The sequence below is a fragment of the Ambystoma mexicanum genome, chromosome 2q, assembly GCF_040938575.1.
Source record: "Ambystoma mexicanum isolate Mex_15411 chromosome 2q, UKY_AmexF1_1, whole genome shotgun sequence".
Lineage (NCBI taxonomy): Eukaryota > Metazoa > Chordata > Amphibia > Caudata > Ambystomatidae > Ambystoma > Ambystoma mexicanum.
This window is the reverse complement of record NC_090924.1, coordinates 998031271-998058376: the sequence shown is the minus strand read 5'-3', so window position 1 is coordinate 998058376 and position 27106 is coordinate 998031271. Positions and strand designations below refer to the sequence as shown.

The 27106-nt window shown below is 49.7% G+C and overlaps 1 protein-coding gene across 2 annotated transcripts in view; it reads left to right on the top strand.

The window, feature by feature from the left end:
• The window catches only part of EXOSC7 (exosome component 7), a 261176-nt gene that overhangs the window by 194655 nt on the left and 39415 nt on the right, over positions 1-27106 (top strand). Inside the window, exon 7 of one of the 2 annotated variants that reach the window (XM_069648313.1) lies at positions 2048-2203. The exons of the other annotated variant lie outside the window; for it this stretch is intronic. Within the exon in view, the coding sequence (XP_069504414.1) occupies positions 2048-2203 (156 nt within the window). The remainder of the gene's footprint in view (positions 1-2047; positions 2204-27106) is intronic. 2 annotated transcript variants of the gene reach the window in all.

Sequence of the window (27106 nt, the reverse complement as noted above, 5' to 3'; positions counted from 1 at the left end):
ATTTATTCTGTCCTCTCCTCTGTTCCGCACTTGCCACCTCTTCCCCCCCCCCCCCCCTCCATGCACTTTCCCCCTTATCCATGCACTTGTATGTTTATTGTCACTGGGCCTAGTAAGCCTTTTTTTTTTTGTCCCCCTCCCTATGCCTGGTGCTCTCACACTTGTGTATGAGCGCGATACACACAAAATATAATTTACTCATATCATTATGCAGTGGAGAGAGAAATAAACCAGCCCCAGAGTTGGAAGAGAAGGAAGAAAACAAATTGTGTAGTGGGAAGCCGAACCCCAGAGTGGGGGGGAAAGAGGGGGGAACAAGAAGGAGCAAAACCCTTGAGTGGGGGAGGAAGAGACTGCGAGAAATACAGACTGAGGAAACGGGCGACAGTTCCCACCACCTGAGGAGAAAGACTGTGAAACGTTTTTTTTTTAGTGACAAAGACGGGAGAGACCTGGTTGGTGTCTTGTGTATTGTTTCAGCAGTACTTGCACTATACAAACTGGAACTTTGACCTTAGGCAAGGGCCTAAGATACCTAGTCTAAAAGGGTTGGGTGTCGGAAACCACCGTCCATCCCTTTCATTGGGAAATTCACCAAAATCTGTATTAGTTTGGGGTTTTCCTTTCTAGAGATGGGGAAAGAAACTAAGTTCGGATAGAATTTCCAGACAGGGGACTGTATTTGTGTTGAGACATCCTGACAAGCATTCTGTTTCAGATTAGAATAGGGCTTAGAATCCACAAACAAGCCTTCATGTTTGTCTCCTGATTCTGATGTGCCACAGCTGCGCTGTCAGAATCTCTCGCCTGCTTTCTACCCTACATGCAATGTTTCCTAGCCTTCCTCCGCTCAAGATCCCACTCTATTTCGAACAGCAGTATTCCTATCAGCATGACTAAGACGGTTTGACCAGACCCTTTCTGCACACTTCAATTTCAAATATACAGTAGCTCACTGCAATTAATCTGCAGATGGAATCAGGGTTGTGCCTCTTGATTGAGCATTTAACAGTTGAATGAGTCTGTCTGTTACTTTGGTTTAACCTGGAGGGCTGGGAGGATAGCTCAGGGGCATCGCGCTCGCCTTGGACGCAATATGATGCAGAGCAACACAGGTTTGATCCCTGTGTCGGCGCTTGGAAACCTCTGAGTTTCAAGCGCATTATAAATTACCAATTAAAATCTTTAAAAAATGAAACACGTCTTAATTAAAAAGCACCAAACTGCAGAGTATTGTTGCATAGTTGAGTCCAGCCTCATTTGGGCAAAAAAATGTCACATGCCAGATTCTCAGTCTCTCACATTCACAGATCAACCAATGAAGATCTGTAAGATATGGACTGATTTATGAGGGTAAGCATATTTTTCCGTTATCCCTCTATGGCTCAAACAGTTCAAGAATGTATCATTCGGCTGATATGCATGCATTCATGCTGCCCCTACTTACCCTCCCTCACACATTCATGAGTTGTAAAATTAAAACATCTAAAGATAAGGGCTCTCGATGCCACCTGCAAGATGGTGACATTTTCTGTAGTAGGAGAGATTCATGCACTGTGAAATCTTTGTTTTTCCAGTCTTTGAAAATGTGAGTCTTTATGTCGCAGTTACATGGATGTGCGCTTACTTGCTGGGCTGTTGTGCTAAGTGCCTTCGGTATTGCAACACAGTTTTGATAATTGTGAACAACAGTCGTGTTTAGGCACCCAAATGGTTATACTTTGAGGTTGGTTTTAACATTCTCTTTGATGGGAAATAAGGTAGCCAAGTGATACTAGTTTTGTGCCCTGCATTCTGAAAGCTCTTTAAAAAATAAAACCCCACGGATGGGTACACATTTTCAGTGGTTCGTTTTGCCTCTTAATGGTTTGAAAGAAAGTGTCCTAATGGTTCTGCTCTGAAGCAGGAGCCTGTGTGTAGTGATATGAGGAGGAAGCATGCTGCCATTATTATCTGACGGGGTTATCTGCTTTGTCACGTTACTGCATTTTGAACAAGTTAGTTTTGATTAAAAACGTATTTAACAAATGTATGATTATTCTTCCAGATTGGTCATAGGCATGTGGTGGACGCGACCTTACAAGAAGAGGCCTGTTCCTTGGCAAGTCTTTTAATATCTGTGACGAGTAAAGGTGTGCTAACTTGCATAAGGAAAGTAGGAAAAGGCAGTCTGGATCCAGAAAGCATTTTTGAAATGATTGAGGTACAACAATTGTGGCATTTTGTTTGTTTTTCTTGCATGCTCCCTCCCCAGTCTCCCTCACTGCCCCCAAAACAATCATTGTGCACGTCAGCCTGTCTTCGCAAGTTTATCGGTTATCGTTTGAGGGCTTGTCTGACTTTTACTGTTATTTATCATAACAGTAGTTCATTTTCAGTCTTGCGAAACTCAGTCCAATCATTTTAGCAAGATTGTCTCCTATGGATGGTAATTGCTGCCTAAAGGATTAGGCCTGCTGTAGGCTCTTTGTAGCTAGATTGAATTGCTTGTTCTATCCTTTCTCATTTGATGGCCAGTGTGTTGTGTGAGGAATCCTGTGGATTCATCACCGATTCCCCGTCCAGGGTTTCCTCCCACATGGCCAGGAGATGGCAGCCACTACCTGACTCTGACCCTGGGGTGGTACTATTGGGGGGGGGGGGGGGTGGATCATGTGGGAAGGGACAGCTGTCGGAGGGAGGGGAGTGGGGGGGGGGGTGTGCGACTCAATCAGGAGAGACGCAGTATTCTTCCATTTCTGGGGAAGACACACTCATTCCTAAGTTCTTGATGGCCTGTTGTTAGTATACAAATCCTTCCCATTGTAAAGTCCAGAAACCCCATTCTGAAAATTACTCTAGGCAAAATACCTCACACACACACATATATACCATCCACTGCCTCTGTTTTTTTTTCAAATAAAAACCCTAACCAATATCACTTAGGGAGTCCTAGAAATCCTATGCACTCCAATTCCCAAGAAGCCCCAAGTACTGAGACGACGAGGCGCAGGAGGAGGAAGGAGTCCATACAGACTGAAAGAAACTCAGAAAGAACAATGCAAACTTGTTATGATGCAGACCGAGTGCGCAGGACATTTAAAAATGGTGTCCTTGCTTGGGAAAGCAGGAGAGCCAAAGAGGAAGGCAGATCTGAGAAGCGGGCAGCATGGGGAAGGACTGTGCTGGAGAAAGCAGGCATTTCCAGGCTGACGCTCACAAAGACTTACCAGCATGGCACCAGGCCAAGAGAGATGCAGCGTGCACCGCTGGAGGACCGGCAGCAGCAGCAGAGCTACTGGAGCCACGGTTGTGCCAAGAACCAGCCGTCCTGCCGGTCCGGTCCGGAGCCCTGGTGTAGGGTCTGCAGTGCGAGGGATGCAGTCCCAGAGGGGAAGCTTCGTCACAGCAACCTGCCATGGGTCAGGAACGCTGCAAGACACCAGTGAGTCCGCCAAGAACCATTGGGGGCCCTGGGGTGACATGGGGGAGAGATATATATATATATATATTCATTCTCAATCTGAGGCTTGTGGAATCTGCTTAGATCACATGCTGTGCATAGGCCGACATCTAGTGGAAGCTGCGGAGTATTAGTTTGTTTTTCGAAACTCGAAAATGGGCGTCGACACAGGGCGTGCCAGTAATACTATCCCTAGTGTGACGTCAACTGTACCCATGATCCCTCACGCGTCTAGGACCCTCAGATTGTTTTTTTCCACGATACTGGTCGGAAGCATTCCGCGGAGTTCCCTGGATTTATCCATAATTTTGCTAAAAATTATAATATTTCCCTGTTTCTTCCAAACCCACGTCGAGAAGCTCGACGCCGGCCCGCAGAAGAAAACTACTGTTGAGAGCTGCACGACAGACTTTGGGCCTCGGAAGGCCTCTGGCCTCGGCCCTGTACAAGTAGGGAGAGTGGGGGGTGGTACATACTCTTCACTCACTTATATTTATATATAGATATATTCCTACACACTAGCCCGCTGCCACAGGGTGCTTATGGAGGGTACCCCTTTCCAATTTGCCCCAAGTGCAACCGCAAGTACCCTTGGGTTGACACATGCCACGTGTAACCTCTGCTTGCCGAGGGACCACCCGAGGCGTTCTGCAGAGCGTGTAGCCGGTTCAAGGCTAAGACTCGAAAGGACCATTCGACCAAACGTTGGGCCCACCACGCCAGGCAACGAGAGGCCATGGAAGCAGAGGGTGCCTTCAGTGATGGCAGCGACGCTGTACTACTATATACAAGCGCAAGTGCCCGACCTCGGAAGGTTGTCCGGCAGGGCAGCTATGGGGAAGACACCCGGCGACACGAGCGCTACCCACACCACTTCCACTAAACACTCGAAGTCCAACCGAGACTCGACGCGCGTGTAGAGTTCTCGGAAAGAGCCACAAAGAGAACCTTCCACCGAATCGGTGTCCTTTGGGCGTTCTCGGTCAAGATTGTCGCATGACACCAGGCAACCATCCACTGTTGCCAAGAGTGCCTCACTCACTAAATTAATGGAGGTACGATCGTCGGAAGACTAAGCCGACCACCATCTCCAGTCCGCACTCCAGGAGTCGGCGTCAGCAGACCGCGAGACGGCTGCTCCCGGGTCCAGATTTCCTCACTCTAAGGAAAGGGACACACTACCCCCGAATCTCGATACCAGGCGTCGAAAAGCTCTGAGAAGGTGAAAACACCAGGGAAGCACTCTTCCACTCACGGGGAGAGGGGAAAACAGCAGAAGACATTCTCAGCCTCCTTCTGCACCCCAGAAACATAGAGTTCACAGTCTTCTGTTAGACTAACCAAGACCCCTGCACAAGCCCATAGCTCCAGTCAAGATATTGCAGGGAAACCCTCCCAGGAAAGGGTAATCCCCAGCTCTAAAGAATGGTCCAGTGAGGATATAGACAGTCATGTCTAGAATGTCATCCCTAGCAGACTTCTATGACAGTGATCCAGATCACTTCCTCTCCTATACCCCTGACGGGGCTACTCCCTCAGGGGTCAACGATCCCGCAACCCCCTGGTAAGAAACCTAGAGTTGAGGCACCAACGCAAAGTTGGTCTTCTGACCCTTTCTACGTACAGCCATACTCAGTATAATGAGGATCCAATACTGCATGAGGATCCAGATTTGGCAACGTTGGACGACCAATCTGGGGTAGACTACTATGGGGATGACGAGGACCAAGAGGAGGACGAAGATGACCCAGAAGTCTACAGAGTAGACTCCCCAGTAGGCAAGGAACCTCCGGTTACCGACTCTCCAGTCGACAACCAACCTCTCCTAAATGAGGTTTTGTCTAGAGCGGCAGAACACTTACGCATAGATACTCGGGGAGAACAGGAGGAGAGGGACTTTGCCGAGGAACTAGTGGGAGAAAAGAGACCCATTGCCTAGGCCATCCCCATTCTCAAGTCTGTACAGAGGAGAATTGATCCTTCTCTTCTCAATCCGAACCTCACCAGGGCAGTAAACCCCAGGATCGAAAAGTTGTTCAGGGCAGCCCAGTCAGACCCGCTGTACATAAGGGGGCAACTGAAACCTGACTCCCTGGTAGTGACTAATACCCGAAAGAGGGCGGGAACGCCCCTATCATCGTCTGAGGCTCCCCCCGACAAGGAGAGCAAGAATATTTACGGGTTGGGAAGGAAGGTAGCCTCCACTTCCGCCTACCAGGCAATGATTGCCAACTCCACCACTCTGCTGGCTTGTTACATCTGCCACCAGTGGGAACAAGTTGCTGCACTAATCGACTCCGCACCGGAACCTTTAAAAAGCCAGTTGGCACAGGTTGCGTCTGAGGGGAGAGCCGTTTCCGGTTGCATCCTTAAGGCAACCTTTGATGCCGCGGATAACGCCGGCAGGCTGATTGCAGAGAGCACTGTTATTAAGAGGCAGGCTTAGTTGAGACAGTTGGGGTTTAAACCCGTGACACAAGCTTCCTTAATAGACAAGCCGGTGGAGCCTGAGCTACTGTTTGGCAAGGCACTAGAGGACGCATTAAAAAATGCCAAGGATGAGTACGAGACTCTGAAATCCCTCGGACAGTTGACCAACAAGCCCCCTAATCAAAGAGGGAATGGCAATTTTCGTCGCCCATGCGGCCAAAATTCACAAAGAGGCTCCAACTATTCTCAGGGGCAGGGTACTCCATGGGGTAACAACCAGCAGTCTACCCAAAATTACAACAGGGGAAACGAGAAGGGTCGGGGTAAGGGTAGAGGCAGCCCCAGCAGAGGCGGCACGCCTCCCGCAAAACAGTGACGCCGAGATCAGGGTCCCTTCCCACGCATCTCCAGTAGGGAGACGCATTACCAACTTCACCCAAGCTTGGGAAGGGATGACATTAGACAGATGGGTGCTGTCCACAGTGTCCGCAGGATACTGCATAGAGCTGCTTGAGCGTCCCCGAAACCAACCTCCACGACAAAAGGTACATTATTCCATAGACCACGAGAAGATCCTCCTCGAGGAGATAGTCTTCTAGAAAAGGACGCAGTCGAACTCGTCACGGGTAAACAAGGGTATTTATTCAACATACTTCCTTGTGCCAAAAAAAGATTTGACAATGTGCCCAGTTTTAGACTTAGCCCTGCAAACAAGTATGTCAAGCCCCAAAATTTCGCATGACTATTCTCCAAGAGGTAATCCCCCTCCTAAAAAAGGGGATTAGATGGCAACATTGGACATGAAAGATGCCTATTTTCATATTTCCATGTTCCCAGCGCACAGAAGATTCTTGCGCTTCAAGTTGAACAGTCGGCACTACCAGTTCAGGGTGCTGCCCTTCAGTATAGCCTTGACTCCAAGGGTATTCACCAAGGTTCTGGCGGTGGTGACAGCACACCTACTTGGGGAGGCAATCCCAGTGTACCCTTACCTGGACGACTGGCTCATCATGGGGGAAACACCAGTAATTTGCAGTGCAAACATTCAGAGAACGATCGACCTCCTCTTCGGAATTGGGTTTCTCCATAAACGAGAAAAAAATCAAGTCTGGTGCCAAGCACCTCCGAACAGTTCCTAGGAGCTGTTCTAAACACGCAAGAGGGATTGGCCTTTCCATCAGAGGAAAGAATTCGGAATCTACTGCTGCAAATTCCTCTAGATCAGGCCGTTTGCCAGATAACGGTGAGCAAAGCAATGCGTTTGCTAGGCATGATGGCGTCATGTATTTACCTGGTACCCAACGCGCGCCTGCGTCCCATGCAAGATTGGTTGGCGAAACAGTAGTCTCAGGCAAGTGGTCAGTGGGACGATCTAGTGGTCGTTTGGCCAACACTTGTACAAAGTATTCACTAGTGGTCAAGAGAACCTGTCAAAGGGGAAACCCTTTTACGATCCCTAGGTACAGGCTGTAGTCACAACAGACTCATCCCTGTCAGGGTGGGGACCACACAGCGCAGGGTCTCTGGTCTCACACAATGGCCAAGAATCATATCAATCTGCTAGAGCTTCTGGCAGTATTCAGAGCGCTTCAAGTGTTTGAGCCCCACCTGTTGAACCCGTCAGTGCAGATCTTGACAGACAGCACAACAGCAATGTTTTACCTAAACAAGCAGGGAGGGACTTGTTCGCCAAATCTGTCCAAGTTTGCCCAGAAACTTTGGATATGGGCACTCAGACGGAACATCCACCTATCATCTTAACATGTTCCAGGGGATCTCAATTCACTAGCGGACGCTTTGAGCAGAGATCCCCTCCCAAGAGAACACAAATGGTGTCTACACAGAAGTCGTAGAAGACATCTTCTCACAGTGGGGTTTCCCCACTATAGACCTATTTGCCACAAGCGAAAACAGACAATGCCCAGACTTCGCATCCAGGTTTCCCCAACCAGGCTCCAAAGGGAACGCCCTGTGGACGAACTGGTCAGGGATGTTTGCTTACGCTTTTCCACCAACTCCTCTAATGAGGAAAGTGGTCAACAAGATGCACAGGGAATCTGACGCTCATCCTAGTTGCTCCCATGTGGGCAAGACAACCGTGGTTCCCACACCTGCGCAGACTAGCATCGTGAGAACCCATTGGACTCCTGTGCTGGTACAACCTACTATCCCAGCACCAATGTCAAACAGTGCATCCTCAACCCAACTCAATGAACCTGGCAGCATGGCTCCTGAAGTCATAGAGTTTGGACACGTCAACTTACCACAGAGGTGCGTGGACATCCTAAAAGAACCTAGGAAGCCAAACACGAGGCACTGCTGCTTTGACAAATGGAAGAGATTTGTTATCTGGTGCCAGAATAAACAAATCACCCCTGTTGATTGCACTCCTTCCACTATTGTCACATAAATACCAACCCTGCATCCAGCAGGTGGAGCATGTAACTCCCTGAAAGTACACCTGGCGGCTCTGTCAGCATACACCACCTCCCCTAACAAGGTGTCGTGGTGGAAAGTACCAGTGGTTAAAGCCTTCATGGAAGGGGTAAAGAGACTCAACCCTCCAATTTCAAACCCACCACCAGGATGGGACCTTAATGTGGTGCTTGCTAAACTCATGGGGCCCCCCCTTTTGAGCCAATGCATAAAAGCAGTCTCAAACACCTGACGTATAAAACTGCCTTTACATCGATAAGAAGGGTCCGTGAAATTCAGGCTCTCTCAGTGCAGGATCCCTTCTTTACTGTCCATAAAGATAAACTGGTTTTACGAACACACCCTAGGTTTTCACCTAAGTTTATTGCTAAATTCCACGTTAACCAGTCCATTGAGCTTCCGGCTTTCTTCCAAGAACCCCAAAGCTCTGCTGAGGTGAAACTACACACCCTAGATGTGCGTAGGGCGGTCCTATACTATGTAGACTAGACCAGACCGCTAAGAAAAACAGACCAACTGTTTGTCTCCGTAGCTACAGGCAGAGAGGGGGATCACGTCTCTAAAGGTGCCATCTCTAAGTGGATTATAAATTTTATCCAGCTGTGTTACTCCCTTTCTGATAAAACTCTGCCTTTCACGCCAAGAGCCCACTCTACAAGAGGCATTGGGGCCACTCTGGCTTTCATTGCAAAAGTACCCCTAGAGACCATTTGCAAAGCAGCTACTTAGAGCTCTATTCACGCGTTTACTCAGCACTACTGCATTGACACTCATTCCAAGACAGATATTCAAGTGGGACAAGCGGTTCTAAGACATTTATTTGCTCATGACCCTTCTCACATCCCACCTCCTTCTAACACTGCTCGCTAATCTATGCACAGCATGTGATCTAAGCAGATTCCACAAGCCTCAGAAGGGATACATTACTCACCGTAATCATATTTCTGATGCTTGTATCTGCTTAGGTTCACATGCGACACACCCTTCCTCCCCTCTGAGAGAAGGCGCATGGATGCTTGTTGTCTTAGCTTACTATCTATCTGCTTGGATAATCTGTACTTGCGCTACTCCTCATGCCAGGAAAAATACACTCTGAGGCGTGAGGGATCATGGGTACAGTGGACGTCACACTAGGGATAGTATTACTGGCACGCCCTGTGTCAACGCCCATTTTCGAGTTTCGAAAAACAAACTGTAATACTCAGCAGCTTCCACTAGATGTCGGCCTATGCACAGCATGTGAATCTAAGCAGATACAAGCATCAGAAATACGATTACGGTGAGTAATGTATCCCGTATATATTTTTTTTTTAAAAAGTCGGCATTTTCCGTCGTCGCAATTGCGAGGGGCGCAGTGATCTCTCAGATCCGTGAAAAAATGCATCCGGCAGTGAGCACTTAAGGGAGAGATACCTGGCAGAGAAGTATACCAGGGTATCTACAAGCCCCCAAAAAGGGTTTACTGGCAGGGGAGTATACCAATTAATCCATTCAAAGCATATGGAAGATTAGGATATTGTAGCTAGATACCTGGCAGGAGAGTACACCAGGGGATCTTAAGAACCTACTAGGGATTCCTGGTAGTCAAGTATACCATGGGGTCTACTAAAGTTACAGAAACAAACTTACTTACTTTGCTGAACACATGGGTGAAAAAGTATACCAGAGACTCGAGGAAAGCAGGCATTTGAAGTTGTGAAGTGAACAAAGACCTTTCTTTCATGTTGAGATCTAAACACCTGGCAACTGAAGAGATCACTGGAGGTTTTCTGGTGGACAAGTGCATCACGTGATCCACCGCGATGCTCAAAGAAGCCACAGAAAATCTTATATGGAACATCTTATTTGAACAAGATTCTTTTTTGTGAACTCATTGCAGAGAAAGTCTAGGAAGCGCTGAATGGTACGAGCTATATGGAAGGTCTCAGAAATGTGAAGTGGACAAGTTTGTAAGGTTTTTCTTAACAAATGCAATTGTTTTTTTAAAGGTTTGGAAAAAACGCCTCAATATCCATACCCTGACGAGGATTTCCCTGCCTAAAATGAACTAAAGGAAATAGTCAATAAAGGATAACTGTCCCTCACACTCGTACATATAACAAATAAATAAGGAAATGCATGGCAGTTCAAAACAATGATTGAATTTGTATTGTTACAGTCTCTTAGAACCTGGGTGAATTCCCCTTTCCCCAGATTTCTGCTTCACAGTTCAAGAAAAGAAAGTAAGGAAATCCTGGTTTGCAACAAGGTTCCAACACAGTTCTTTGCACCTTCAATTGGTCTATAGAACGTTCCAACACTCCACTTATACAACAATGAAAGCAGAAGACGTTTCTTCTCCTTGTCCGATTTATCCTCTTTAGGCAAAGTACAACTTCTCAATTCATCAATAACAAAAATGATCGTCTTGGTGAGGATGATTTGCCACCACTGATGTGTTCTAAAGAAATACAACCTCTTTGAGCTTTGCACATCTGTCTTCAGAAATACAAGCACATAAATAGTCTCAGGCCCACTTTCTAGCACTTCTTCAACTTCCACCTCAACTACTCCAATGCCAGGTGAGTCTGAAACCTTTCAGTCCTTGGTCTTCTGGCATGCCTGCCTTGAACCAGTCCTAAAAGGATACCCGCCCCACCAAAGTTGAATGCAGCATGTGTGCTGATTTGCCTGGTTTCCTGGATACATTTCCTGCATCTGGAAGCTGAAGATAAGTCGACCACTGGAGCTGAATTGGCTGTAGCGGATTCCAGCGACCAGAGATGCCTGCTGTGTAACCGCTGCCTGTGTGACCCCTTCTTCCATGCAACGGTGTCCCGAAGGAGACTCCTCCAACCTTTAGACTAGTGGGACCAATCGGTCTTAAGACGATCTGCATTCCGAGCCATCCTACGCCGAGCTGTGATCTTCTGGGCTGCAAATCGCCAATACCCTGGGACTTCAAGGCTGAGTGCTGTGCAACGTCTTCGTCTGACTGAATCTTGCTGAAACTGCTGGGGACTCCTGCTGGACCTGCAGGGCAAGATTGCACTCCTTGAAGTCCCCTCACCAGAGTGCTGTACTGAGATAGCAAGGTGAATCAGATAACCATTCTTCATCTGGTACCAAATCAACAGAGCTGCAACAGGCACCAAACAATCCTTTGCTGGAGCCTTTCCTCTCGACTGTTGCTGCAATTTCCCATTGTGTCCTTTCTTTCACCCCTCTTCCCCCGACCAAGAATCCGCAGACCGGGTCCTGTGCTCCTGCATCGTGAAGGCTTCCGGCTGCAAGCTCTTCTTCACTGCTGAGGTACTGTGTGGCTTGAGGTAATACTTACCTAAAGTGTTTGTGTCGCTCCTGTGTGGCTAGCGTGGTGATTCATGTAGTTGGGAGTTCACCCATACCATTCGCCCAGTCCTAACACTGGAACACATCTAGGGAGCCTTCTACGAAATCCCTGAACACTTCTACCAACCCTAAACCTGATGAGTGGCTCTGCCTCCACGACCTCCTCTGGCATCGGCTGCTCCGTCCACAACCACAGAGGATGCGCCTGTCAGTGGACAGATACCCATCGTCTCCTCATTCCCAAGGGATTCGGGCAGGACCAAGGAACTGCTTCCTCCTAAGGATTTTGTCCCCAGACCAGTGAGGCTGTCCCAAGCAGGGTTGATGGGCCTCCAAGAAAATCCCCACACATCTATACGAGCTCTGATAACCACTTGCCCGAAGGCTACTATTTGGACAACAAAGGAGGCCTTGGCCCTGTGTCCCAGGAGCCTGATCTACCGTTTGGCCCGTCAAGGCTTTCAATCCTAGAGCCGTTGCCAGTTCTTCCTTTCTCACCTCTGCTAGGGCCCAGGGACATGTCGTTTGGCATTCTCTCTACCCTCCACAACTTGGTGTCGGAAATACAGCAGAGACTACCAAGTGCCCTGATGTCTGGCACAGTCCGCAGCCCTCCTTGGCCCCTGGCTAGAAGTCCTTCCAGGCCAAGTCCTCCAAGACCAAGCCGCCTACCTAGTCCTGCCAGGCCGAAGCGGCAGCCTAGCCCTTCAGGGACGAAATGCCAGCCAGCACCGCCGCAGAGGTCTACAACTTCGATGTGGTGGAGGTGCCACTGCACACTTGACACAGGCGCTGACACGGACACTACATCAACATTTACGGATGAGTATGATGACTATGTACCAGCTGGCAGGGACCCACTGGGTGCCTATGAGCCCACCAGGGCGTCTCCACTGGACGGTTGGTTCTTATCCCTGCCATGATTTCGAGGACCTCCGCTCTCTTCATTTTGGTTCCATAGGAGAAAGAAGGCTTTCTTTTTCAATGCCTGGAGTCCTCACTGAGGACAGTCATGTTGGTCCCTTTGCTTGATGATGTCTGGAAGGAAAGTCTGGCCCTGATGAAGTTTCCAAGTACCGCTCCCTCCAAAAGAGACCAGCTGGAGAAGAAGTACAGGGTCCTGGACTCGGCCCCCTCGGTGCTTGAGATTGAAGCCTTCTCCAAACTGTGGTGTTCGCCGCCGCCAGGAAGCTCTGATCAAACCCATTGTCCTCATCCATGGTGCCTCCGGACCAGGAGGGGAAGAAGCTTGATGCAGTGGGGAAGTGCATCATTTACACCGAAGCCTCCACTGTCGAGGCTGCCAGTGCCCTGGCCATCCTGTCCCGCTACGACGCGTAACTCTTGTATACACTTGGCCCAATCTTGGACTTCCTAGCAGACGAAAAGGCCGACTCCCTGGCCCTGTTCCAAGAGGGCGAAGTGGCCTCTGACCACTCCATCACGGTGGCGTTGAATATTGCAGATTCTGGTTTCTGCCAGATGGGCAATGGGGTGGCCAAGGTTGGTTGGAGGCCACAAATGTCAAGGCAGATGTGCGGTACAAGGTGGTGGACATGCCCTTTGATGGGGACAATTTATTTGGCAAGGCGGTGGATGAGACGCTCCAAGCCGTTAAGGCGGAGACCTCATGCTCGCTAGGATACTACAGCAGAGGAGGATGCTGTCCCTTCGGTTCACCACACCATACTGTCAACCCTCCTGCTCCTCCACCCAGGAAGCTTACAGGGGCCCCTCGCAAGCGTACAGCAGCAGAGGGACAGCATCGTTGTCGCCCTGAGTCCAAGATGCAGACGCCCAAGCAGGCCTGAATCAGCTGTGGATTGGTGCCCCCACTTTCGCACCCCAGTGGGCAGCCTGCTAGCGCACTTAGTTGACCAGTGGAAGACCATCACCACGGACAAATGTGTGGTGGATGTTCTTCATCAGGGGCACACCTTGGAATTCCAACATGGGTGTACTTGCATTCCTCCTGTAGAGCGTCTGGAACTGTGCATGGCACATATGCTACGGGAGGTTCATGCCATGTTAAAACAAAGTGCGCCATAGAGCTCATCCCGCAGCGCCTCCGGGGCGCTGGAGTGTATTCCAGATACTTTCTGGTACAGAAAAAGTCAGGGGGGTGGCAGCCAATCATAGACTTAAGGTGCCTCAATGAAGTCCTAGAAGTTCTGGATGGTCATGCTACAGCACGTGCTTGACTAGCAGGAAGAAAGATTTCCTGGAGACCCTGGACCCAGAGGACCCCTACTTTCGCATCCCCATTCATCCAAAACATTGAAAGTTCCTGCGTGTTTGGTGCAAGGACGGCACTATCAGTTCAAGGCACTGCCCTTCGGCCTGAAATCAGCAGCAAGGATGTTCATGAAGTGCTTGGCTCCAGTGGCGCTGCATCTACTCCTCTCGAACATCCACGTCTATCCTTATCCGGACGACTGGCTCATCTGCTCCTGCTAGCTGGCAATCCAGCACAATGCGGAAACCATTCGCCTTCTGATGGAGCTCGGATTGTCCAACTATCCAAAGTCCTGCATGGAGCCTTTGCAGATCGCTCCGTTCCTGGGTGCCCATCTCAACACAGTCACATGCCTGGTGACCCCCATGGAGCAGAGTGTGACAGCCATCCTGGGGAAGGTACACAGCGCGTTGTCGGCACAATCTGAGACAGTGTGGGCCATCAAGTCACTTTTGGGCATGATGTCCTCATGCATCCACCTCGTTACATTCTGCATGCTCCTGATGAGGCCTTTTCAAGAGTTCCTGGATGCTCGATGGCTGCAGGTCACGGGCTCTGTAACAGACAAGATTGCCCTCAACCAGGAGTTCCAGGAAGCTCTACGATGGTGGGGGGTGTGCCCCATCTCACGCAAGGAGCTCCTTTTCAGATCTCACCTTACCAGGCCACAGTCGCCACAGACTCCTCCCTAGACCCACACTGGACAGGCACACAGTCCCTGTGGCACTGGGTCTTTCTTCAGGACATGTTCTTCACCCCATTTAACTGGCGGGCACCGAGAACACCATTGCAGACTCCTGCCAGGAGTGGGAGCTTCATCAGGATCAAGTATCCTTTCTCTTCCACAAGTGGAGGTAACCACGGATCAACCTTTTTGTGACGGTGGCCAACTCAAGTACCAGAGGTTTGCCAGTAGGTTTCCTCACCGGAGGAGCCTGGAGGGTGGGGGGGTGCCTTCTCGTTCCTGTGGGAGGGGCTCTTCGCCTTCCTGCCGATTCTGCTCCTGCTATGCGTGATCAACGCATTCGGACAATGTCATTGCAGGATGATACTCATCGCTCTATCGGTGGCCCCATCTATCCTGCTGCCTTCACTTCCCGACCTGCTCTCCAGAGAAGACTGGACAATACTGCACCACGACCTGGTTTCGCTGGGCCTCACGGCCTAGCTCCTGCAGCCCTGGAATGTGGGCCTTATTACATGCTGCTGGAGTTCAAGAAGATCCTGGCCAAGACTAGAGCTTCTTCTACGTTGTACTATAGCCACAAATGGAAACTCTTTACAGTGGTGCAGGACTTGGAAGATCACGCCGCAGCAAATCATAACTATGCAGCTTGTTCAATATCTGCTTTCCCTGGCCAAGGCTGGCAAGCCCACCTGTGATCGCACAGGCTCATTAAGAAGTTCTTTAAAGGCCTCTTCAGGATTTTTCCACAAGTGAAGGCTCCTGCTCCAGCTTGGGAGCTTAACTGGTTTTGGCTAAGCTCATGGGGGGTTGGGGGAGTGCCCTTTTGAAGTGATGCATCAAGTCCCTCTGAAGTTTCTCTTGTGGAAGACTGCTTTTCATAGTGACCATCACCTCGGCCAGGCCAGTCCGGGAGATCCAGGCCCTCTCCTGCAAGCAGCCATACTTGTCCTTCCAAGCTATGAGGGTGGTGTTGTGGATCCACCCTGCCTTTAGGCCGAAGGTACCTTCAGAATTCCACCTCAGCAAGCCTTTGGTTCTGCCAGTCTCCTTCCAGAATCGTTCTACACCGGCGGAACGGACGTTGCTCGGGCCTTGATGTTTTATGTGGCACGCACAAAGGACTTTTGGAAGTCATCTAAACTCTTTCAGAATTATGTACCTGTGTATCACGGTAAGGTCCTGTCGAAGGCGTTCATATCCAGGCGGCTCTCTGGCTGCATCATGCACCATCATCGTCTGGCCAACAGACCTCTTTCAGGCCGGCCAAGAGACCATTCCACCAGAGCCATTGCAGCAACAATGGCGTTTCTCTCTGGTGTTCCCCTGCGCGACATCTGCAAGGCTGCTACGTGGAGGTCCACCCACACCTTCACGAGTTCTACTGCGCCAACAAGGATTCCAGGAAGGGGTCCCGAGTCAGCCAAGCAGTGCTATGCAACCTGTTTGCTTGATGTGAGTCTGTTCCATGAGTAACTGTATTGCTTCTGTTGAGCTTAGCTACCTCCCGTGGTTGTGTATATGTACTGCTGTGTAACCGTATTCATGAGCAGGTGAATCCATGCCAGACCCCAAGCTGGAGAAGGAACAAGTTACTTACCTGTAACTCCTGTTCTCCAGCATGGGTCTGGCATGGATGCACTTGCGAACCCTCCCTCATTCCCCTCTGCAGCTTTTCTTGGTTCATACTGCACTTTAAGTGCTCTACCAAAACTGAAGATGGCCATCAGGAGTGGAGCTTGGGGAGATGACTGTCATTGGATTGGGGGAAGTATGACCCAAAGGACAGTGATTGATTATAGGGGAGAAATGCAGTTTTCAGGCTGAAGTGAAACTGCTTTTCTTTTTACAGAGGATTCCCAGCGTGACGATGGCGAATATTCATAAGCATGTGAATCCATGCCAGACCCATGCTGGAGAACAGGAGTTACAGATATGTAACTTGTTCCTCATTTGTTTTTACCCATTTCAGCTGTTGGTTTAGTAAACAGTTATACGGTTACGCTTGACTTTTAGATCTCACATTAAACACAAGTTTAATCTGCAACCCTGTAATGATGATTCGAGGGGATTGGGTCCTCCGACGTATTCCATATCTATGACCGTAATCACCACAGCTGTGCTGCTTCGGAAAATCTTTGGCTCCTGCATCGATGATGTCGCTACGCCACCCTCGAGGACCTCCTCCGACGGCCAACGTCGTATGGATGTTATAAGTAGGACGCACGACGCCCATAGCCTCAGTTCCGTGTTTTCCGCGAACATGTTCGCTTCGGAGATCTCGGCGTGCCTCGACTCTTTGGAGTTTCTGTTCTTTCTCGGTTCTTCGAACCTGTTCGTATTGTGAAGTCTTTCTTCGTGATGATGTTACCTCATCTTCCACACCGCGTCCAGACTTTAAGAAGTGTGGGGACTGTGGGTCCAAGATGTCAGTAACGGACTCGCACGACGCCTGCCTCTGGTGCCTCGGGGAGGCCCATGACACAGTCCGACTGCCAGTCGCTCACGTCCAAAGCCTTGCGGGAGCGCAAGAAGTTATCGGTAGGTAAGGTGTCCAAGCCACGGAAGTCGAGGCCTGCGGGGCTTTCAACGGACGATTCGAGGGGCGACTCTCCGCGTCGTCTTCGGAAGTCCAGTGGGTCTCGGTCTCGGAGTCGGTCCCGCCACTCCTCTGCCTCTTTGAGGCACTCCCGGAAGCACCGTCATCGGTCGCCTTCCCCGTCCTCATTCAAGGACTCTGCCCGTCGACGGGTCGTTTACCCCACCAAACATGCAACGCTGGAGGAATGGGCTTCCTTCGGGAAGAAAATGTTGGCGATTCTCGAATCGCAGGGCACTGGTCCGTCCGTGCCTCTGACTGGGGTCGGTCGTGATCGGTCGAGACACCGCTCGCACGCCTTCGGGCTCGGGTGTTCGGCACGATTTGCGGGAGAGGCAAGGGGAATCGTTCTCATCATGCCCGTTCCAGGTCCCGGTCCTCGACGCGCTCGAGACCGTGTGCACCTGTGGTGTCTTCGAGGAAGACGTCGACGCAGTGGTGCCGAGGTCATCGACGGACTCTTTCGAGGCCCTGCCTCCGAAGAAGTCGTCGACGCCATCGGCGCCCAGGCTGTCGAGGGACACGCTCGGGGCTTCAGCCTCGAGGACTGTCGACGCCATTGATGCTGTCGGCGCCGTGTTAGGCGTCGCCGCTGATTCATTTGATGCCTTTCGAGGCTGTTTCGACGGGGGTTCCCCAGGGCTCGGTGGAACCACCTAGAAAGGCTCTGGCAAAGGTCAAGCATGGCTTTGTTCCACATTCTGTGCCTTCTTACCACCAGCTTGAGTTTATTTCAGAGGTGGATGAGGGCTCTGATGATGACATGGTTCCGGATATGGTGCCGCACGAGATTCTCTCGGGCCATAGCCAAATTGAGGACCTGCGGCAGTCCCTGCACAATGCCAGTGGGCTGGACACCTCTCCGGAGGTGGTGTTTTGTAGTCCTAGCCTGCCACTCATGCCGACTCCTCGTACCGGCACCTTACGTCCAGGGTCACCGAGTACTTGGGATGGTCTGCTCCCCCAGGGAATTTTCTTCAGGATGACCTTACGGATATCCTCGACCAAGGTCCACCAACTGACCCGGTACTGCCGTTACATATGGCTCTACAGAGGAGGGTGGCGGCGGCTTGGACTGCTCTGGAGAGTCTCCCGGCAGTGGGCAAGTCTTTGCCGCGAAAATACCGCCCAGCCAGTAGCGACCCCTGCTACTTGACCAAGCACCCCACTCCGGAGAGTTTGGTGGTGCAGGCGGCTACGGCCCCAGCAAAGCAGGCGTCGTATCCTACCATCCCTTCTGATAGGGACGACAAGCGTTTTGACGGCTGGGCGAAGAAAGTGTTTTCTTCAGAGGGTATGGCGCTTCAGGCGGCCAACTCCGTTTGTGCCTTGTCGCGTTTCACGCATACTCTGTGGAACTGTTTCCTTAGCGGCTGAACATATTCCCGAAGGGGACGAACGGGATGGTGTCCTTGCCATGGTTCAGGATGGCAAGGATGCCATGTGTGAGGCCGTTCAGTCGGGTTTGGACATGGCAGATTGCGTCAGCCGGTCCATGGCGGCGAGCACCATGATAGGCAGATTTGCGTGGTTGCTGAAGTCGGGGTTTGCTCCTGATGTGCAGGCCCAGCTCCTCAACATGCCATTTGACGGGGAACATCTTTTTGGCAGCAAGGCTGACGAGAGCCTTGAGAGGTTGCAGACCTCCAAAGCTGCAGCGAAGTCGTTGGGCGCTGCAGTTCACCAACCTCCGCCTTTTCGTCCTAGGGGACCGCAATGGAGGGGAGGTTCCTTTTTGTTATTACTCATCCTTTGGTAAAGCGAGAGGAGCTGCCAGTCAAAGGGGCCACCGTAGGAGTGCCAGAGGTGGAAAACAAGGTACTCGAGGTGCCAAGGCCACTCGGCAGTTGCCTCTTTGCCCTCAGGCAACGCCGCTTCAGCTCAGTCATGAGGCCATGCCCCATGGTTCGCGGTTGGGGGAAGGCTGGCGCAGCATCTTGCAGACTGGCGTGCCATTACTTCAGATGTGTGGGTTCTGGAGATCATAACCCACGGCTACTGTCTTCCTTTCCCTGAGAGGCCTCAAGACAATCCACTGGGGAATCTCTCTTTGAAGAGTCCGGATCCGCTCCTTGCGCACGAAATTCAATCCCTGCTGGAGAAAGGCGCCATAGAACTGGTGCCTTTAGCGGAGAGGAACAAGGGATGGTATTCCACTTATTTTTTGATTTCCAAGAAAGACGGGGGATTGAGACCCATCATGGACTTGCGCGGTTTGAACAAACTCCTCAGGAAGGACAGGTTCAAGATGGGTTACTCTCTCATCTTCCAGGCCCTTCAACTTCAGGGCTGGTTGGTGTCTCTCGACCTCAAGGACACTTATTTTCATGTGCCGATACATCCAAAGCACAAGAAGTACCTGAGGTTCGCGGTTGGCGACTCGCACTTTCAGTTTCAGGTCCTGCCGTTCAGATTGACCTCCGCCCGAGAGTCTTCACCAAGCTCATGGTAGTGGTGGCAGCACACCTCAGGAAAGGGGGGATTCACGTCTACCCCTACCTGGACGATTGGTTGATCAGGGCGCACTCTCCCGACCAAGTCCTGGATCATCTGTCAGTTACCTGCCACTCCCTCCACAAGCTCGGCTTCCCCCTCAAGTTTAAAGAATTCCCATTTGACACCAACTCGGAGGCTCCAGTCCATCGGAGCAGTGCTCGACACGTCCCTGGGGCAGTGTTTTCCTCCCCAGGTGAGGGCTCATCACATTCAGCAGATGGTGCACAAGTTTCAGCTTGCCCAGAGTCTCTCAGCGTTCGAGTTCTTTAGATTGCTCGGCCTAATGGCATCCTGCATTCTTCTGGTGCCAGAGGCCAGGTTGCGCATGAGATCTTTGCAATGGGCACTCAAGCTCCAGTGGTCTCAGTCCTCCGGCAGGATGTCGGACCCTGTTCAGGTGCCGTCCTCAGTCGGCCAGGACCTTTTGTGGTGGGCCGTTGAAGACAATCTGATGAAGGGGGCTCCATTTTGGCTACCCTGGCCGGAGGTGACGATCGTGACGGACGCATCCCTCACGGGATGGGGAGCTCATGCCAACGAGTTGACAGTCAGCGGTTGTTGGTCTCCGTCGGAGTCCAGACTCCATATCAATCTGTTGGAACCGAGGGCCGTCAGGCTAGCCCTGAAGGCTTTTCTGCCGACTGCGCGAGGGAAGAATGTCCTGATCCTGACGGACAATACGGTGGCCATGCACTACCTCAACAAAAAGGGGGGCAGGGTCACTTCCTCTGTGCAGGGAGGCAATGCAGCTCTGGTTCTGGGCAATCCAGCAGGAAGTTTCGATCTCGGCAGTTCATCTGGTCGGAGACGAAAACGAGACGGCGGACGCTCTGAGCAGGCAGAGCGCGATCTCTCACGAGGTGGGAGTTGGCTCAGGAGTGTTAGGCAGAAACCTGTGCAGTTCCCTTGGGGACCACTGCAAAAAGTTTAAGACTACAGGAGTTAGCAGTAAACCCAATTGGTAGCAGTCTGTACCACCCAGATGTACCTGCTAGCTGTGGCTGAGCAGTCAGACTTCTCTCAAGAAGAGTTAGGCAGTATATAGAGGATACACAATAGGGTGTAAAAACAGTAGCACAAGCAAACACTGACCAGACCTTTGGTATAAAAGTGTATAATTATTTATTTAAAAACACACTTGTAAAAAATACACTGGCACTAATATGTCAAGCAAGTTCAAACACAGTCACTACAAATACATACACCTCCCTAATTAATTATTTGACAAGTCTAGTTTAAGACACCACTTATTTAGCGAAACAGAGTTGAGTGCGTAACCATAGATGGCACTCCAATCATTTGTTTAAAAAGGGGAGAGAAAAGGCAGAATAGGAAAATCACACAGTACCAACACTTTTAAGAACCCACACCAAGTCAAGAAAGGAAGGGTCTACTGTAGAACAAAACGTTGATAGGCCAGGCCCACTCTTGGAGAGAGCAAGGCGGAATGTACCCAAGATCACACAGTGGAAATGCACTCAAAGTCTTTGCAGGAAAGTCAAAAAGAGGTTGGATCAAGTTAGAAAGGTAATGTTAACAGGTCCAAGGTCACCCCAGGATAGAGAGTCAAGGATTTACGGGACACCTTGGACAGTCTATTGCAAGGGAGACAAGGCGAGACACAGTACCTGAAATGGTGAGAAAGCTCCAGCGGGGGCAGTTGTTCCTGGCAGCGGGTGCAAGTCGGGGCTTCGTCCAGGGGAAGAGAAGATCTCAACGTGGAGGAAAGCTGGAGGTCGTTGCACTGCCAGGGAAGAAACCTGCCGCGGAGTTTCCCGGTTAAAAGGTACTACCCTTTTATTCGCTGTAGTGGTGAAGCGTGGCTATCCGGCCGCCGGGGTGCTTGGCACGGGTGATTCGACCACGAGACGATGCAGGAAGGCAAAAAAGGCGAACTGGTTGGTCCCACCAGCTCAAAGGGAAGAAGACTCTCCTGGAAGAAGATCTTCTCTGTCGTCGGGAAAGTGGTGAGGTTTGTACAGCAGGGCTCCACCAGTGGTGTCGTCGTTGTAGATGGCTCAGCTTCTCCCCTCTTCCGATTCTTTAGGTCCTGTAGCGACTTCTGAAGTTCCAGTCCCCAAAGCCCTACTTTTATGCAGAAAACCCCCATTCATCAGCCTAGCTGTCAATCAAACATGCTAACTCACCACCGGGCCAATCACACGAGTGCGACTTGAGTTGCCAAGGCAACTCAGTTCAGGGTGCCCATTCCCCCCTCCCACACATCCTGTAGACCCAGACAGAGTGGCACCACTTTTGGAGGCTTCTGTGCAGAAGCCCACCAAAAGTGGAACAAAGTGCTCGACTTGGGTTAGGGTTTCAGAGGCGAACACAAATGCCATTTTAAAACCGAGTCCTGGCAAAAAGACCCAACCGGGGAATAAATATTAAATAACCCGGCGGTATCTTTAACATTGCACCAAAAAGTGGTGCGTTTTAAAATGCATGGGAAAATCCCATAGGAAATATTCCGGTGGAATATTTTGCGTGGTATCCACTGCCACCAGCCAGAAACTCGACAAGGGGGGGGACTGGACAGTGCTCCCTTGGAAAACAGACCCAGGGGCAATCGAATTACCCCTACTAATACTTCCACAATATGATGGTTTGTACTGGTTCTGTTCACAATTTAAGACTAGTAAAGCCATTGGTGACTTTACATGCCCTGGGAGACAGTAGTCAGTCCCAGGGTATGGAGCCTATGTTTGGGGGGGTCACTATGACACCCCTGTGTTACTGTGCTGAGGGTGCTGTGTAACACACATACCAAAAACACATGAAGCCCTATGGAGTAAAAGACCCCATAGCCCATAAAACACATACATAGTCAAAGGACATTCTCAAATCATGCCTAAGAGTGGGGGAAAAAGAGTCTCACTCTTAGCAGGAGAAACAAATAAACCCCAAAAATCCAGCAAAGCTGCTGGGGGACTCACTAGGTTTGGGAAATTTGCCTTAACGGAGAATTCTCCCTAACACAGAGATTCTCCTGGAGATCTTTGCCATTTGGGGGACCCCTCAAGTGGATCTCTTCGCCTCCAGTGTCAACCGGAAGTGCGAGAGGTTCTGCTTGCGGGAATTTACTCCAAAAGGAGCCTTAGGAGACGCGTTCGTGGTGGAGTGGTCATTCCCCCTGCTGTACGCGTTCCCTCCAGTCCCCGTCATCCCGCAAGTACTGCAGAGGTTACGGAGGTTTGGTTTCCAGATGATCCTCATTGCTCCGGCCTGGGCCCGGAGGATGTGGTACCCGGACCTTCTCGACTTGTCCATCTGCCCTCCACGTCGTCTTCCCTACCGAGACGATCTGCTCTCACGGGAGGGGGGGGGGTTGGGTTCTCCATCCAGAGGTCAGATCCCTCAACCTTCACGCTTGGTTTCTGAAAGGTTGAGGTATAAGGATTGGGACCTCCCTGAAGACGTGATGGAGGTGTTGCTCTCGGCCAGACGGCCAGCAACAAAGTCCCTGTACCGTTGGCGTAAGTTCTGCGACTGGTGCAGGGTTAAGAATGTGGATCCTTTTGCATGTGACATTCCCATGGTTCTGTCTTTTTTGCTTTCTTTGGCCCACGGGGGCTTGCAAGTGGGTACCGTTAAAGGTTACCTGGTGGCGCTGTCCATATTTAAGCGCTCGTCTGAAGAGTGTTCCTATTTTAAAATTCCTTTAATTTCTCAGTTTCTGAAAGGGCTCACTAATGTGTTCCCTCCGTCACCTTTCCAGGTGCCCGGTTGGGATTTGAACCTTGTTCTCAAGTTTCTGATGGGTGCTCTGTTTGAGCCTTTGCATTCATGCCCTTTGAGACTGTTAACTCTTAAAACTGTATTTTTGGTTGCGGTTACTTCCACTCGCAGAGTGAGTGAGTTACAGGCACTTTCAGTTAAGCCACCATTCACTGTGTTTCATAAGGACAGGGTTGCAGGGTTGTCCTTAGAGTTCGTCCTTCCTTTCTTCCGAAGGTGGTGTCGGAATTTCATTTAGGCCATTCATTTCATTTATCCTCCTCCACATCCTGGTAAGGAAGAGGAGAGGCTCCATAGCTTTTATATTTCACGCATGTCCCGGGTCAGAGTGGGCGATCAACTCTTCATTGGTTACGCTGGAAAGCGTTTGGGACAAGCTGTGACAAGTCAGACTTTGTCTCGCTGGATTATTTTGGCTATCTGAGTGTTACCGCTTGGCGGGTAAGGACCCACCAGTAGGCTTACGGGCCCATTCTACCAGGGGTATGGCTGCCTCTACTGCCCTACAGTTGGGTGTTCCTATTCGTAACATCTGTGATGCAGCCACCTGGGGTTCAGTATATACTTTTGTACGTCACTACTCCCTCGATTCCATCCGGGGGCAGGATCTGGCCTTTGGCAAGGCGGTCCTTTACTCCGCAATTGGATTGGGCATTCTAAATTTCTGTTTTCTAAATTCTTTTCCCACCTCCTCGCATTGGTACTGCTTTGGGAGTCTGTCATAGATATGGAATACGTCGGAGGACCCAATCCCCTCGAAGAACAAGTTACTCTCTTACCTGGTAACGTTCTTTCGATGGGATGGTCCGACGACATATTCCATATCGCTCCCTCCCTCGCCACAGAATTTCTTATGCGATTGCAGCTTACGTTTCTGCAAGGCTGTGTGTGTCAGACTGGCAGAAGACTGGTGCCACACGTTCTGGGGAAAAAACTGCAACTGAGGCTACGGGTGTCGTGCGTCCCACTTATAACATCCAGTGACGTCGGCCGTCGGAGGAGGTCCTCAAGGGCGGCGTATCGACGTCATCGATGTCATCGACGCAGGACGCAGATGCCGAAGATTTTCTGAAGCAGCACAGCTTTGGTGATTACTGTCATAGATATAGAATACGTCGTCGGACCATCCCATCGAAAGAACGTTACCAGGTAAGAGTAACTTGTTCTTCTGCACAATGAGCGGATAGAAGTTGTATCGTCCATGGTGTACCGAAATCTCGATGATGGAGCACACTTTCTCTCCCTCCATAATAAAACCAAATGGCTCACGGCCCAAGGAATGAAAATTCTCGGCAAATATTTCACATTTTTCATAGCCCCACTTCTGACATTTTATCGACAAAAGGTCACTGCGATCCTCACATATGGGTCAGGAGGTATTGTAAACATGTCATTGTAAGTGTGGGCTATATTAGAGGGATTATTCTGGAGCAAATCTTGAAACTTCCAAACTCATTAGGAATTGCCATCATCGAGCATGAACTGAGATTGCAGTCATTAGCATCTATAGCTCTCTGCAAGTCAACAGCCCTCTACAGGAAATGTAGAATAGCAGAAAAAGGATCTCCTTTCGAAATATTTAACTCGATGAACACATCAAAAGATTAACCCTTATTTAAATGGTGGGAAAACATTGAGGCAATTCTCATTGACTGTGACCTGGACAAAGATGAATTGCTCTCAAATCCAATGAAAATCAAAGAGACTCAAAGAACGAGACTGGGTAGAAACCATCCAACTGAGAAACTTTGATACTCTAAGACTATATCTGGAAACGAAAAGAGGACTAAACCATACCCCACGCTTTCTTCTAAAATTTTCTTCGCCGTACTACAGCAATCTATTACTTGGAGTGAAACTGAACATTCTAATGACCAGAGAGGTTGAGTTAAGTGGAAAACTAATAACTAGGGATCTTTCACACTGTAGATTTTGCAAATCGCTTGGGGTGACAAAACTTTTTTCCACCTAGTGACTTCCTGTCCTGCCCTTTTTACTTTGCATGCTAATTTCTTACAATCCCATCTGAATTTCTCAACCATAACCCTAGATTTTATGGATGCTTATGGGAGAGTCTTTTAAGCTAAACTTGGCGATATTGCAATTCATTGATGCAATACTGCAAATGTTTCAAAAAGATCGCTGACCAAAGGATTAGCTAGCCTTAATCATTAAACATTATAAAAATTAAATGGCAAAGGGGACATCCTTTTGGAGACCCAAAAGTCAAGTCCGGACGCGACTGCTCGGTATTGGCATACAAACCTTAAGAATAATTTTAGACCTTCAATGCTCTATGAATTAATGAACAATAACATAAATGTCATGACTGTTGCAACATTGTTTTCATGCAATGACCTTCAGGGATGTGTTTCAACATCTGTGATGCAAAGATAATTGATGTGGCTCAATGTAAATGGTTAAAAATCTTCTCACCCAAGTCTAACCAATAAACGTAAAAAAAAAATTACATTAAAAATAATTGTTCAGTTGCCCAATCAAAATCTTAGTCCGATTGATGGTGAAAATCCTCCCAAGAACGCCTTACTGAATTTAATTTCTCTGGCAATCCCTTATCTCTACAAATGCATTTCTGAGGCTTGTGGATCTTCTTAGAATTAACTCTTCTGCATAGGCCAACATCTAGTGAAAGCTGCAGAGTATTGAACATGGAAGGTTTTGAAATTCAATGAGGGACGTCGACAGGGCTGATACTATCCCTAGTATGATGTACCCTCTTTACCCTCACGTGTAAAGGTCCTGCAGATTATTCTTTTCCGCTATTGTGGCAAGTTGTTGTTTCGCAGAGTCTGTAGCTTGAGCTACTTTAGTTTATTCATTTATATGATGCGCACCGGACCCAGGGGTATCGGGGCGCAAGCAGTACAGACAATGTGAAGCTTAATTTACAAGTTACATACATAGTTATACACAGGACATATAATTACAAGGTAGTACATAGAAAAAGCATAACTAATAAATTGGTATGCACTACAAGAGTAGAAGGACATGGCAAATATATACAGAAAAAATATACAAAGAATATACACAGGTATGTACTTGTTTAGTGATCATTTGCCTTGAGCCAGTTGATATAACCAAGTCTAAACCTTGGGTAGGATTGATCTGCCCTGAGATGGTGTGGTAGGGAGTTTCAAAGTTGGGCTGCTTTGACCTGGAAGCTGTCCGCCCCCCCCCTTCCCCTCCCCCCTATCTTGGTTAGTCTAACTAATCCAAACCTCTTCTGTTTGCGTTCGCACTAATTCGACTGCTGTTTCCCTGGAACATCTCGACTGCTGATCCCAGCTTCCAAAGTAGACGTTCTGTTCAGACTACATCAGGCTTCGGCCTAACCAGTAGGCAGACTGGCGGTGGGGCCGATCCTTTGTTAAAGAATGCATACCCCCATTTCCTGCCACTACTACCTTTTGTCCTGCTACCTCTGTGTCTTCCTTCCATTATGGAGCGCACCACTGGACGAAGGAATCTGAAGAACTGCTGCAGTGCTGAAGCTCCGAATTCGCCTCGACTAGAGGAGCCCTGCAAGGACGACTTCGCCCCTTGGTTTGGTGGGACCAATCAATCCCACAGTGAACTCGGACATCCTCTCTGAGCTGTCTGTACTTAGATTGCTGCTGCAGGAACCAAGTGCCAGGGAGAGAAACACCAAACCGAGTGCATCGCTTTTAAGTCGGGCCTGAGCTTCAGGAAGAT